Source organism: Psammomys obesus, unplaced genomic scaffold (genome assembly GCF_907164565.1).
Source record: "Psammomys obesus unplaced genomic scaffold, mPsaObe1.curated_primary_1811, whole genome shotgun sequence".
Classification (NCBI taxonomy): Eukaryota; Metazoa; Chordata; class Mammalia; order Rodentia; family Muridae; genus Psammomys; species Psammomys obesus.
The window spans coordinates 14497109-14511413 of NW_026585895.1; the positions used below are offsets into that span (position 1 = coordinate 14497109).

Sequence of the window (14305 nt, forward strand, 5' to 3'; positions counted from 1 at the left end):
TTTCCGTTCCAGCTGAATGACCCAAAATATAACCTGTGAGAAATGGCAACTTTTAAAAATCAAAGTTATCTTAAGTCATGGGTAAAATAATTTCTGCAATTTTGTTTTGTAAGCAAAGTGCTTGCCTTTTCAAAGCAATGGCCTTTAAATTCAAACACTGACTCTGGGCATAGTGGCGCACACCTTTGATCCCAGCAATTGGCGGCAGAGGCAGGCAGATCTCTGAGTTGGAGGCCAGTCTGGTCTACAGTGTGAATTCCAGGGCAACCACAGCCACACAGTGAGAGTCTCAAAAACAAAATAATAACAACAAAACCCAAACACACTAAACCTAAATATTAAATTAATACCAAATACATACTTTTATTTATATTGCAGTGATTTGAAAGTCGGGGCAACTGACAGAAGTGTGTGTACTTTCTCAATCCTTCCTGCACATGCGAATCGGTAGCAAAAAGCAGGATTTTTTTTTTTTTTAAAAAGCTGTAAATTAAATGTCCCCATCACACACGGTTTACAAGATTGGTCAAGCACCTGTAGCATGCCTTTTCTGTAGACACAGTCACACTGCTGTCCAGTCCATACACACGATACACACGTGGAGAGACCGGATACTGAGACTACTGAAAACAAGATGAGGAGGGCCTGGATCCGAAACCGAGCAGGGGCCTCACTGTCGCTGATCACATAGGAGAGGACTCCTGGCGGCGGTGGACCTCAGTACCCACAGGATCCAGATGAGTCGGCAAAGGACAGGAAAGTGACTGCAACTGTACTCAGCTGCTCCCCCAAGCAAACTGTCAAACATGACTGGGCAGGGTCCTGTTTTCCCAGCATTAAACGTTCTTGAGAAAACAGTAAAATAGCCTACCATTAAAGTTATAGATTCTAACGGGATATAATTTATTTCACTGATTTAGACTGCTTCAGCCCATTGGCTCAAACGTAAGCAACTCTTTTTTTTTTTTTTTTTAAAGATTTATTTATTTATTATTTATACAGTGTCCTGCCTGCATGTGTGCCTGTATGCCAGAGGAGGGCACCAGATCTCATTATAGATGGTTGTGAACCACCATGTGGTACTGGGAATTAAACTCAGGACCTTTGGAAGAACAGCCAGTGCTCTTAACCTCTGAGCCATCTCTCCAGTCCCCGTAAGCAACTCTTAACCACACATACAGTGACTTACTTATTTTTATTGAAAAAAAAACAAAGGAAAAAATCATTTTCCTTTAAATTTAAAACCATTCCACATCCCCTTCCACAAACACCTTGAGTTTATTTAGCACATCACTGTCCACATGCATGAAGGCCTTACAGTCACAGGCCTACCGTGAGCGCGAGCTCCCATAGAACTCCCTTTACTTAGCAGTGACACATCATACTTCTACAGTCTTCCAAACAGTTATTCTCATGGCAGTAGACTTTATTTCATTAGCACACTTTCTTTAACGTAGAGATTTTCTCCGTATTGTTGCTACTATTTATAATGCAGACATAAACATTCTCATGCATTTACATTTTTTCAGCATTCTTTAGCTTAAAAATAATGAGAACTCACTGGGCAGAGGATATAATCATTTAAAAATCTTTACATTTACTTCCATTGTGTGTGTATGCATACTTACACATGGCACAACACACACGTGGAAGGCAGGGGACAGCTCTCAGGACTCCGTGTTCTCCTTCCACAGTGGGTGCTAAGGGTTTCGTGTAGGCCTCAGGCCTGCGAAGTGAGCCTTCTCACCTACCGAGTCAGCTCACTAGCCCGCCATGGTCCCTCTTATGCCTCTTTATAAAAAGTATCATGTAGCAACTCCAAAGGGTTGAGTCTGTTTAAAATGCTACCTGAAGTGAATATTAAATAGTTTTCTTGAAATTTTTTTTTAAATCAGAAGTAGTTTTATTTAAAGTAAAAATAAGTACATCTCTTAAAAAAACAAAACAAAACAAAAACGATAAAACCAACCAACCGTGGGCAGATGGTCTCATAGACCACTCACATTTAGATGAGTTAGGCAGTGCCCCCACAAGCCAACTCTACCCCTTCTCAAGTTATGGCACATTTGGGAAGTGACCCTGCAGGCACACAGAAGATGAAAAAGGGTATATCTGGCTCATAGACCACCCAGACCTCATCTGGCTTCAAAGGTTTGAGGGGCTCTTGATCTAGAAAAATCTATGTCTCAAAATGCCAGTGTACATGTGTCAGGAAGCTCTAGTCACAGATGGGCTCAGAGATTGAAGTCCCAAGATCTTGTTAGCAGCAGAACTGGCAAATTAAAGCAAATTCTTCTTGTCAACATATTTTCCACTGCATCACAGCTGCTCTACATGCTTTCCGGCTCTTTAAATGCAGACACCTAACTATAAAAGAGGATTTGCCAACATGCGGAAGCCAGATACCTAAACTAGCAACCTACACCCAAACCAAAAATTAAACACAGCCCTTAGCATCAGAAAATATTTGACTATCTTCTCTGTCATTTTTAGACTTGCTAGTCTTTTAAATTGAGTTGTAAAGTCTTTGAACAGTAGCAATCATTTGTACAGTGTTTAGTACGTGTAGCTTTGATAGGAAATAAAGAATGCTACCAATAAATTATATACACCACAAAGGGAAAAGACTGTAAGTAAATCCACATCCTGACTAATTCTAAAGGGAAACAATTTTAAGTGTTGTTTTGTAGAGGTAGAGAAGGTTCTCTCTTTACATTTCAAATTCCTACCGGCTAGAGACCCACAAAAAACCACGGGCACATGGCAGGCTTTTAAAGACAGGGTTTCACTGTACCCCTGGCTGGCCTGGAACTTGCCATGTGGACCAGGCTGGCCTTGATGTCCTTCAACTCAGATCTGCCCACCTCTGGGATTAAAAGTGTGCGCCACCGTGCACGTATGTCAGAGGCTCTTACCAGACACTTCATAATTCAGAATGAATGGTTTTCACCTACACCCAGTGTTTTGATACTACCCAGGAAGAAAAGTTCCCTACACAGGCCTTTCGCCTTTACCAAGTGTCAAATACTCCAATCTACCTTTAAAAGCAGAGATTCTAGGAGGGGTTAACTCTCCTATTTGAACTGTGTACAAACACAACGTTTTTCTTACATTATTCCCATAATCGCTGGGTCTGGAGACAGTGCAGAGTTGGAATTAAATTCTCCAATGCCCCATCACGGGCTACGTCACGATGACAAGGCGCCCCAAACTCTGCGTTTCTTTTCACTATGCCCCGAGTCCCGTGGACTCCATCAGACATTATACACACAAACGCACCCGTGCGACCGCATGGCACTCGGGAGGTTGCCCACTATTTCCCACTTATTGAGTTCAGGGTCGTACTTCTCGATGCTCTGGAGGTACGTGCCCTTTGAGTAGGAGTACCCTCCCGTTACATAGATGCATCCGTTCATGATGACGGCCCCGCACTCCATCCTCCTCTCCAGCATGGGCGCCGTCTCTCTCCACTCGCTCTGCTCCGGGTCATAGCACTCGGTGATCGTGGTTTGTCCGCCGACCAAGTAAAGCTTGTTTTCGAATGGAACTGAGCACAAGCCATATTCTTTTTGGAAGGAAAAAGAAAAAAAGAAAACAAACAAACAAACAAACAAGATCTTAATCCCGAAAACAAACACAATAAATAGCTCTGCAATTCAGAACCCCAAAATAGACATGGTGACATTTTGATTCTGTTGCTCTCTGCTGCCCACCTGACTCAGATGACCTGCCCCTGCTGCTTAACCCTCAGGGCCATAATCCTCATCAGCGGCTATGCACAATGACAAGAAGGAAGCCACCCCTCTCACCACCATCTCTCCGGGAACTGCCCAACACACAACACATGGAGCTTGACACTTAGCAGCTTTCAAGACAGCGGCGGTACCGTCCTCCCGACAGGACATTCAACTAGGGAAGCGGGGTAGGTTTCTCAGGGTGTCGGCAGCCTTGTGACCAATGACAGACCACCTGATGCGTCAGCCAGGACACTTGCTTCTGAGGATAGCCTGCCCAGTGGTGTTTACCCTGCCAGTCTAGTCGAGGGCACAAGTGAGAAAAGCATGCATCCGAGTTACCGAGGCCTCTGGCTGTCATGGCCACCATGAAGGGTGTCCCCCGGCAGAAGCTTTGGACTTCTGGGCCGTGTGGTGGGGAGTCTACCTCGCCTAGACTGTGTTCGTTTCTCTCCTTCTGTTGGCTCCTCCAGGCACCCTGATATGAAGCAGGCCGGTGATAAGAAGAGCAGCCCACAGGTCCTTTGGTCTGTGGTGTGGCCCGAACAACCGTAGGCCTCATCTAACGTGGACAGCTACTCCTCGGCTGTCATCACTGCTGCCGGGGCAGGAACACTGTCATGTTGCCAGTCCTCACCACTTTTCTTTAAAGGCCCCAACCATGATTTTTGTTTGAAATCTTCTGAATTTTAAATTTTGGTAACAAGCCAATTCAAAAAATAGCTTACACACCCTGACAGCCAAGAGAATGTACTGTGTGAGGTGCTAATTAGCATCTAAAAAAACCTCATCAGGAAAACTTAAATATAAATTAAAACTTCACAACTACAATTGTGTGTTTCTACTGATTTATACTGTACTTTTTTGGGGTGATTTTCAATTTTTTGTGCCTTCTAACACTAGGCCTAAGTAACATTGCCTTTTAGACTCCCTTTTTTTTTTCTTTTTTCTTTTTGAGACAGGGTTTCTCTGTGTAGCCTTGGCTACTCACTATGTAGAACAGGTTGGCCTTGGACTCAGAGATCTGCCTGCCTCTGCCTTCCACAGTGCTAGGATTATAGGCGTGCGCCACTGTGCTTGGCTTTGACTCTTTTTTCAAGTAGACAGTAAATTATATACAATTCATAGACTTTGTAGGACACTTATTTTTGCTTTTTTGAATTAATTTTTATTTTGTGTCTATGCGTAAGTGCCTGCATGTGTGTATGTATGTAGACCTGGGCATGCCTGGTGTCCAGAGGCCAGAACTGGACTGCTAAACCATCACGTGGGCAGTGGGAACTAAACCGAGGTCTTCGGTAAGAGCAGCGAGTACTCTTAACCTTTGAGCCATCTCTCTAGTCCCGAGACACTTATTTTTAAATAGATCCCTTTGTACAATACAGATTAAATATATTAATGGAAATAACCACTTTCTAGTTGATTCTTTGTGGTTTTTTCCTACACTGCAAGTCTGATTTCTCAGGTGTTGGATTTTGTTGGAGAGTGAAGTCTGACCACAAACTAAGCAGGGTCATGCGGGATGGAGGGTTTAACACAGTGTTCCAGTGAGAACACGGTGCAGAGCACTGACCCCAGGCCGGCTACCTGGGTTAAACCTCCCTTCTAACAGGCATTAGGTGGCTGAGTCTGAGCAAAGCAATGTCACCACTTCAACCCCTGTAAGCCAGTTTGCAAGAACCCCTCCCTAGCTCGCAGGATTGCTGTGAGGTTTGAATATGGCCATGTGGCTAGGGTGATGGCTCAGCGGGTAAAATACTGCCATGGTTGAGGGCCAGAGTTCAGAACTCCAGAACCCATGTAATGCAGAATGGGTAGAAGCCCACTTCACGGGGCAGAGAGAAGAGGATCCCCAGGGCATGCCAGACTAACCCAGACGGTGAGCTCTGGGTTCACTGGGAGATCCTACCTCAATGGAGAAGGTGGAGAGCAACCATATCCATATCTCAGGCCTTCACATGGGTGTTCTGTGTGCCGGTACACCGTGTGCACGTGTGTACTCTCACATACGAGCGGGCACACCACACACAAACACACCAAACAAATAAATGAATACATAAATAGTGGTGCTGTGGTTTGAATATGGGTAATGCCTCCCTCCCAAGAGACAATATATAAAGACTTACCACCCAGGACACTGATACTAGGAGGTGCTATGGATTACAACAAGGTGGGACATTAGGGGAGGCCCCTGAAAAACACCAACCAGTCCTCTCTCTTCTTCCTCAGTGGTTGCTGAGGTGACTTCCGCTTTAACACCTGCTCCTGACATCACCATTTCCTGCTCCGTCAGGGACCAGACCAAAGTGGCAACCAGTCTTGAAAAAGATCCTCCACACTGTGGGCTAGATACACCTTTTCTGAACAAAATTAGTTGCCTCAGGTACTGTACTGAGGTATTGTAAAGATGACAAATATAAACAGATTAATACATGTAAAGTGACTGGAATCGTGTGCCTAGCCAATACCAAATAAGCATTAGCCACTGCCAAGAATGACCTACTATTACAACTTTCCAACAACTTTGTTGAACACCATAGAAAGCGATGGGAGTCTCAGCTAGACTAGACGATACATCTGGGCTACTAAGACCAATATCCACACAAGCTATGTTTTCAGAGCCAGGGCGGCCTGCAGCTAAAGTCTCTGACGTGAGGGTGTTAGCACCCAGAGAGATGCAGCACCAGACGCAGGTGAGATGAGACAGATTCAGGAGGTGGAGGCAGAGGCAGCGATGTGGGCTGAGAGCAATAAAGATGCTCGTTAGCAGCGGCCGGCTGCGGACTACAGAACCAAGACTGGCAGACCGTGTCTCCTGGGCCATCGCTTTCAACTGTGTGGTTTGGGAAAATCTTCGCACCTTTTCTAAGTTACTGACCCTCCATTTCCAAATATGTAAATCAACGATGACAGCACCTATGCGCAGCATTTCAGTGAGAACTGGAGATAACACTGCATGCAAAGTGCCTCGCCAAACCCTAGCCCGCACAGGGCGCGCTCAAGGGTGTTAGCTGTTGCTGCTGGTCACAGACATCTTAAGCTTGCAGATTTTTATTTTTCCTCTCCAGTGACCCACTAAAAGCCTGATACTCTGCCAAAAAAAAAAAAAAAAAAAAAAAAGAAGAAGAAGATTCAAAACAGTAAGGTGACATATGACTTCATCTAAATGCAAATTCTTAAACATATGGCGTAACTGTAAAAGTCTAGACTATTCACTCTTTCACAGTGAAGCTGAACCCGGGGTCCCCCACACACTAAGTACACGCTCTTACCACTGACTTGTACTCCCAACCCCACATGAAAGGCTAAAACTGAAAGAGAGCAAAAAGGGGCCAAGGAGATAGCTAGGTGAGCATGAAGACCCAAGTTCAGATCTCCAGCACTCACATGAAATGCTGAGCTCAACAACGAATGCCTCTAATCCCAGCCACGGAAGTGTGGGGACAGAATCACCATAGAGAGCCCATCTAGCCAAACAGGGAAGCTCCAAGTTCAGAGAGATACCCTGTCTCAAATATTAAAGTGTTGAGGCAACTGAGGAATACATCTGACATCCTATTCTAGCACACACACACACACACACACCACAGAAGCAGGGCATCCCTTTGACACACAATACTTTTCTTTATGACTGTTAAGGTAGCACACATACAGGCCTGTGCATGTCTAGGAGCAGGTGTGTAACAGTCCTTGAAATCCAGAGTGAACACGCTTCTAAAAGAGAAGGCACACTCGCCCAACCTTAATCTCTGTGCTGTGTCCCACTACAGATGCAGTCATATACTTGAAATAGGATTCTTGTTACCTGGGTGTGGGCTAGCAGTGATAAGGCTCCATTCGTTGATATCTGAATTGTAGCTCTGAACCTTGTCATACGTGCAGCTTCCTCTGTAGCCACAGTGGCCGCCGATGACATAGATAACTTCATGTAGGACACAGGCAGTAGCATTCCCCACACCTGTATGTCAATTAAGATCACATCTTAGATCGTTCATGCGTTTCTGAAATGAGTACCAATCCACTTGTTACTGCTTTGTTTTTACGGACGGTAGCCGAAAAGCATTGTGGTAGAGGTAAGAGTGAAAACTAAACGCTCCTTGTGCTCTTTTAGGGGTACAAATAATTACAACAAAGTTTTATGGAAAAATACCATAAAGAGAGAGAGTTGCTAATGTGATTGGTCAGATCAAAGGCACATTGCTTTTGACTGGAGAAATCACAGCAGGGGTGACACGATTTGCCCTGAGCCTGATGGTTAGGACTCTAGCAAGCAGAGGAAAGCCCCACAGAGGCTTACCAGGCAATGCCATGCAGGCTAGCACAATGGGAGTCATCCTACAAGAATTAAAGATGGAATGCAAGTTGAAGCTAAATGTCTGGGCTTCATTCATCAGGGCATTTCAAGGTTATAAACAGAGGCAGGAAGGGTCCAAAAAGGAAGACGGAGGGACAGACTCACATAAGGATTTTCAAGGGCCAGACTCAGCAGGTGCTTTGAGTGTGAAGGCAAGGGCAGAGGTGAGAGATGGGTCAAACAGATAGGCTTCAACCACAGGACAAACCAGGCTCATTCTCAGGTCCTGAACCGGGGAAACTGGGAGAGTCTGATGCCGCAGGAAAGTGAGAAGAAAACAGGTTCGTCCGGTAATAGGAGAGGCTCATTTTAGTTGAAAATGTGCAGTTTCAAGTCTTTCAACCAATTTTGAATAACACTTTGTTATGTGCCCAGGCAGTTTAATCTCCTCACTGATCTCTACTTCAAAGTACAAGTAGGTTTACAAGCAAGATGTTATAATGAAAAAGACAGACTCAGGAGTTCCAAAGAAGCCAAAGGTTTATTTCTTCTCTGTATATAATATCCCTAAATGCCCTCCCAAAACAGAAATAAAACTAGAATTTGACTCAACTCAAATGAAACTTATATTCCCAGAAAAGGTGTTACTTCACTTCATAATGCAAGTAAGCATAACCTTGTACTTTCTACTGGAAAATGGGAAACTAAAATTTTGGTCTAAACCAGTCCGTCAGAATGGTATAAATCAAAGCTGTACAAATTGGAGCTTGAGTGCTACCCTCCGTGGATTGGCTAGATAGAAACAAGAATCCAAATTTTCAAGTGAAAATAATAAACCTCTGGCCTAGTTTGTGGCTCTAAATAAATAAATAATAAAAAAATAATAATAATAAGAGAATGACTCTCTGTGATTTCAAAGCCAGCTGGCATGTGGGAAAGGATGGCAGAATACAAAGATCTCCCATAAGAGCACCAAGGGTAATGAAAAGGCAAAGGGCTTTCTTTCAGTTACCACCCGGCTCCACCCCCAGAAAACAGTTTCAAATATAATTCTTAAAATTGCCAATTTCCACCCTCAAAGGTGCATTATCTATAAAACCACTGACACTGTCATCATTGAGAAATAAAAGCAGTAATGCCTGCAGGTTTGCAACTTAGAGCGCTTGAACTTGGCTTGCTTCTTCTATGGGAGAAGGGTGAGACCATTCAGGATCGGCCTGTCAGCTGGTCAGTCAGCCATGGTATTGCTCAGGCAAAGCCAGAACCCAGACAGCAACAGGCTCTCTGCTATCCAACCACACACACAGCTGCTTGGGAAAAGCAGACCTGATACTGAAGGCTTTGTGTGAGCTACACTCTGTTCCCAGTGTTCCGTAAGCACAGGGTCCCTCAGTCTTCTCAAGACCCCCAGCTATCTAATGCTGCCCTCCCCATAGGACAGATGGCAAAGCTGGGCAGAGAGAGGGGCTGAATCATTCATCCAAGTTCAGCAGAAAAAGTCAGAGCTGGGACCCAGGCAGCCTGGCTATAGCAGCAGGGTATGATCACAAGACCATCTGTCACTAAGCTTCCGGCTTGTCCTCCAAGGATCACATCAGGTCAGATTTCCAGTCCAGGTCACATTCCCACACCCTCACTAGCATTAAAAAAGAAACAGAAAGGCCTGGGAAGAAACATTTGGGACAAAATGACACCAGTTTGGTAAGAACCTACCAGCTGGGTTTGTTTTTTTAACTCCCAAGCACTAATGCATAAGTGCAATAAAAGAAGAATTCTAGTAGAACCTTTTTTTTTTTTTTTTTTCCAGCTGAAACGAAGAAGAGAAAGGCTAAATAATCTCAACAAATCCAATATTTACTGGGCAGGCACAGAGACTCGGTATGCTCGGCTGTGTGGGCCACGGGGAGGCCTGCCCTTTCTTTTCAGACAAGCGAGCCCCACCAAAGCACAGGTTATGTCTCTAGCTCTCAGGAGAACGTACAGCGTTATATTCCGAAGGGACCAACCTTCCAAAGTTTTAGTGAGAGACCTTACAGAGACGATCCGTGTATTCTGAGAAGGGGGAGGAAGCTGGATGTTTAAGGGCACATCGGCGCCAGGTGTGGTGGCACACACCTTTAATTTCAGCACTCAGGAGGCAGAGACAGGCAGAGCTCTCTGAATTTGCAGCCAGCTTGGTCTATACAGCAGGTGCCAGGGAGGCATGGCTACAGAGCGAGGCTCTGTCTCAAACAAAACAAAACAAGACAAAAATACCAAATCAAAACAACAAAAACAAATCAGAACTGAAAAACACTTGAAGGACAAATAAAAAACAAACCCGTGAACTAAAAAAACTAACCACATCAGTCTCTAAGCCAGATACAAACTAACACTTGAAGTAAGATATGGGACTATGTATGGAGGACTATGTATGGGACTATGTATGGGACTATGTATGGAGTGAATTATACTATTTCTTTACATAAATTAGCTTTCTGTTCTAACTTATACAGCATTTGGGGTGGGGGTTTGAGACAGGGTTTCTCTGTGTAGCCCTGGCTCTCCTGGACTCGCTTTGTAGACCAGACTGGCCTCGAACTCACAGAGATCCACTTGCCTCTGCCTCCTTGAGTGCTGGGAATCACAGGTGTACATTACCACATGCGGCTCATTCTTTTTAAAACTATTACATGTTTTACTCCATCTAATTAAAAAATTTTAAAGATGGAGTCTTACATAGCCCAGGCTGGCCTTGAACTCCCTATGTAGCTGAGAATGAACCTGAACTTCTGACTTTCCTGATCATAGGCATGAGCCACAAGCCCAGTTTTGATGATGCTGGCAATGGAACCTGGGCTTTGTGTGTGGAAGCCATGCACTCTGTTGACTGAGGTTTTTGTGAAGCTTGAAGGCCAGACAAGCTGGGTTCTGTACGGTGTCTACCTGGATCACGCTAGGCTGAGTCAGAGTCTAAGCTACCGTCATTCCTGAAGACTATCTCAGTGTGAAGCATTCTTCTTAAAATTACTCTCTCAAAACACAGGACAGCAAAAGCTACACTTACCTTTAATCATGTTTGCGATGGGAAGCCACTTCTCTTTCAGTGGGTCATAGAACTCGGCCTCTTCTGCAGGGGCGCCTTTTCTGTAACCGCCCAGCGCGTACACACAGCCCCCCAGGGTGACCGCACAGTGGTAATACCTGGCATTGAGCATCGGCAAGCCTTCTGTCCACTCATCACCTTCGCTGTTATAGATCCACACTGTGTCAAGAGCGTCTATGTTATCTGTCCTGTACCCTCCGGTCACATAGATGTTGGGCCCTAAGCATGTGACACCATAACTCTCCCTGGTATAATCTGGTATTTCTGCTCCCTGGATCCACACATTTGTCAGAGGATCCCATATGTGGACCTCTGATAAGGGATGCCAGTAATAGCCTCCAATAATGTACATGGTGGCTGTGGACCTCTGGGAGATCTCTTTATGCATGGGATTCAAGGCATTGTATATCAGGGAACGGATCTTATTTTCTGTTAAGAGAGAGCTTCTTTGGAGGCCTAACGCTGTCTTTAAGTACACCGGGTCTATATCTAGGTTGATATAGCTCAATAGGTTGTATAGGCATTTGAGCCTGTTCTCTACGTCATGAGCAGTCCACTTAATGACTGGTTCCAGGATAGCTTCTTCCTTCCAGACACTGAGGTTCTTTCTGGACAAGATAAAGAGAAACTTTTCAAGGCTGATTTCCAGAAATTCTTCTTGTTGCCACACTTCCTTAAACCTCGAGCACAGAATTCTTCGAGACTCCTTCTCTAGTTCTGAGCACACATGGAATTCTGCAAAGGAGTGCATCCCAATACAGTTATCAATATCCAGGTGCCTGACCAAAAACTGCTCGCAAGCCTTCTTTACTGAGAGGAACTGCAGCAGATCGGCTGCTTCCAGAAGGCTCTGCACATTTCTCTTAGTTATTTCAATTTGGGAAGTATACGCATAATTTACGAGGCCTTCCAAAATATCATGGTGGATGCCCGGCAGTTTGATTTTACTTTTAAATTTTTCTTTCATGTCAGCTGTGAACATGGCCTTAAAATAATTGCTGCAGGCAGCTAAGACGGCCCGATGGCAATGGAAGATTATGCCTGAAGGACACTGAAGGGTAATATCGGTAAACAATCCGTCCACGTAAAACGTTCTGAACGCATCCAGAAAATCCACTGGATGCGACGAATCCTTGAAAAGATAAATGTAATCTTCTTGTCCTTTTAGAGCCATGGCTGCAATAAATATAAACAGACACGTCTTCAGTTTTGTGTATTACCTCCAATAATTAACGTTAAATATTCCAATCATCAGACATTGATGGCACCAGGCATAATTCCAAAATTCAGCCGCCCAAACACCATACGCAAAAATGGACTGAACTGTTTATACGACGATGGTCTGCCTAAATTCAGGATAGCTTGGAGCCCTGAATGTGGCCCCTGGATTTTTTTTTCGGTTGTCCATCTGTTAAGAGATACTGGCATTATTACCCCTGGTCACCCAATTTCTGCACTGTCCCAGCCTGGCAGTTCCTGGGAGTCCACAAGCCAAGGGTCCGAGGGGGTCAGCCCGGCGCAGCCCGGCTCCAATTCAGCGTTTTATTATTATTATTTTTTCTCTCTCTCGGTTTCAAATCACAACCAAGATGGAGAGAATCTCAGCAAAGGGGATCTCTGCCCCCTGCCGCTTGCTGACAGCACAAGAGCGGCCGGGCCCGATCTGGGTCCTCCAGCCCGCGCTGCCGCCAGGGCCCGGCCCGCGTTCCCGCCGGGAGAGCGCCCCGCCCCGGGGCCCGGCGCCGGGATTCGCCGATGCCGTTGGCCGGTGCCCGCGGCCTCTGCCCGGCCGGGTGCGCAAGTGTGGACGCCCCCGCGGCGCCCAGGCGCCCGCGCCGCGCGGCCATTGTCTGGCGCCCAGGCGCGCGGGGGCCCGGGGGCGGCGCGGTCCGTTCGCCCCTCCGGCCGGCCTGGGGCCGATCGGCTCCGACCTACCTCGCTGGCGGCGAGGGACGCGGCCCCGGACTAGCGACCGGCGCGGGTGGGGGCGCCTCCCGACCCTCTGACCATGTCTGGGGGCGCGCGGCGGAGGCCGGCCGCTAGTGCAGCTCCAGCCCGCGAGCCGCCCCCGCCTCCGCCCGCAGCCCCGGCGCCGCGGCCCCGGCGCCCGCAGCAGGTGGGCCGCGTCCGCGGGTCAGCCCCGCTCCCGCTCGCGCGCGCACGCCCATCGCAACCGCCCTGCGCCTGGCTGTACCCAGTTAACGCCCGGGGGAGTGCGCACGCCGCGTACCTTCCCTCCTTCCAGAGCTCTTGCCAGCCCTGGCCCGTGGGGGTGCGGGGAGAGAGAAAGTGCCGAGAGAAGGCGGCGAAACTGAGGTCTCCTCGGATTAGGGCTGCTTTCAAAAGCCACAAGTAGCCGCTTTCCCACGAACTCCACGCTGCCTCCAAGCAGAGCGCGCAGGAAGGAGCCTTGGGGCAGCTTAGCACACCAGCAGTTAACCTGGAAGCTTCCAGGAAAAGTGGGGGTAGCCTGGGTCAAGGCTGAGTCCGGGCACTAAGATTCATATTATTGTGTTTAGAACACAAGCAGCTGGAAGGGGCAGCCTCCAGCCTGCTGGTGATGGCCATTTGTGCTACACAGAAAGCCCGCTTTCTTATATGCAGCGAAAGCTACTGTCAAGTGCTTTTAATCAGCAAGATTTTTAATAACTTGGGAGCACCTCATAAGCCTGGAAGTCGTGATCAGGTTTGAAGGATGGTCCGTGGCTGTCATGGAGCTAACTGGAAGACAGGAATGAACCCAGCACCAGAGAGCGAAGGTGATTCTTAAAAGTCAGAATGAAAGAGTATACAGATACACAATGGCCATACCTTACATGATGGGCGAACTCTGAGACGGCAAAGAAGTGCAGAAAGCCAGATCACAATCTCCGCTGAAATTGCACCGGACAACCAGGAAGCCAACTTCAGTTTCTACTTCCAATTCAGGACCAACCAGGGAAATATAAATATGTCAAAACCGATCTCACGTGTTTGCAGCCCACCCCCGGCTTTCCCAGCCAACAGCCTCCAATCAGATATCTGGGGTGGCGGAGGTGGAGGCTGCTACTGCCCCTCCTCCTCGCTTCTTTTTCGTCTATTTTTATACACCCTTCTCATGTCCCTGCCTGCTTTGAGCCTCTGGGAAGGACAGGGGTGATGACTGGCCCGCTTGCCAAGCGAACTCTGAGCAAATACATGCTTGTTCTCCTT

The 14305-nt window shown here is 46.7% G+C and overlaps 1 protein-coding gene across 2 annotated transcripts; it reads right to left on the reverse strand.

The window, feature by feature from the left end:
• Positions 1-1176: 1176 nt before the first annotated feature.
• Positions 1177-14275, reverse strand: Klhl23 (kelch like family member 23). 2 transcript variants are annotated; one of them, XM_055600705.1, is made up of 4 exons: positions 13925-14275; positions 11075-12289; positions 7540-7692; positions 1177-3565 (listed from the first exon to the last, which is right to left on the reverse strand). In XM_055600705.1, the coding sequence occupies exons 2-4, from the start codon at positions 12285-12287 to the stop codon at positions 3255-3257; spliced, it is 1677 nt and encodes a 558-aa protein (XP_055456680.1). In that variant the 5' UTR covers positions 12288-12289; positions 13925-14275; the 3' UTR covers positions 1177-3254. The 2 variants fall into 2 exon arrangements, with proteins under 2 accessions (XP_055456680.1, XP_055456679.1); XM_055600704.1 differs by lacking the exon at positions 13925-14275 and adding an exon at positions 13049-13234.
• Positions 14276-14305: the final 30 nt, after the last annotated feature.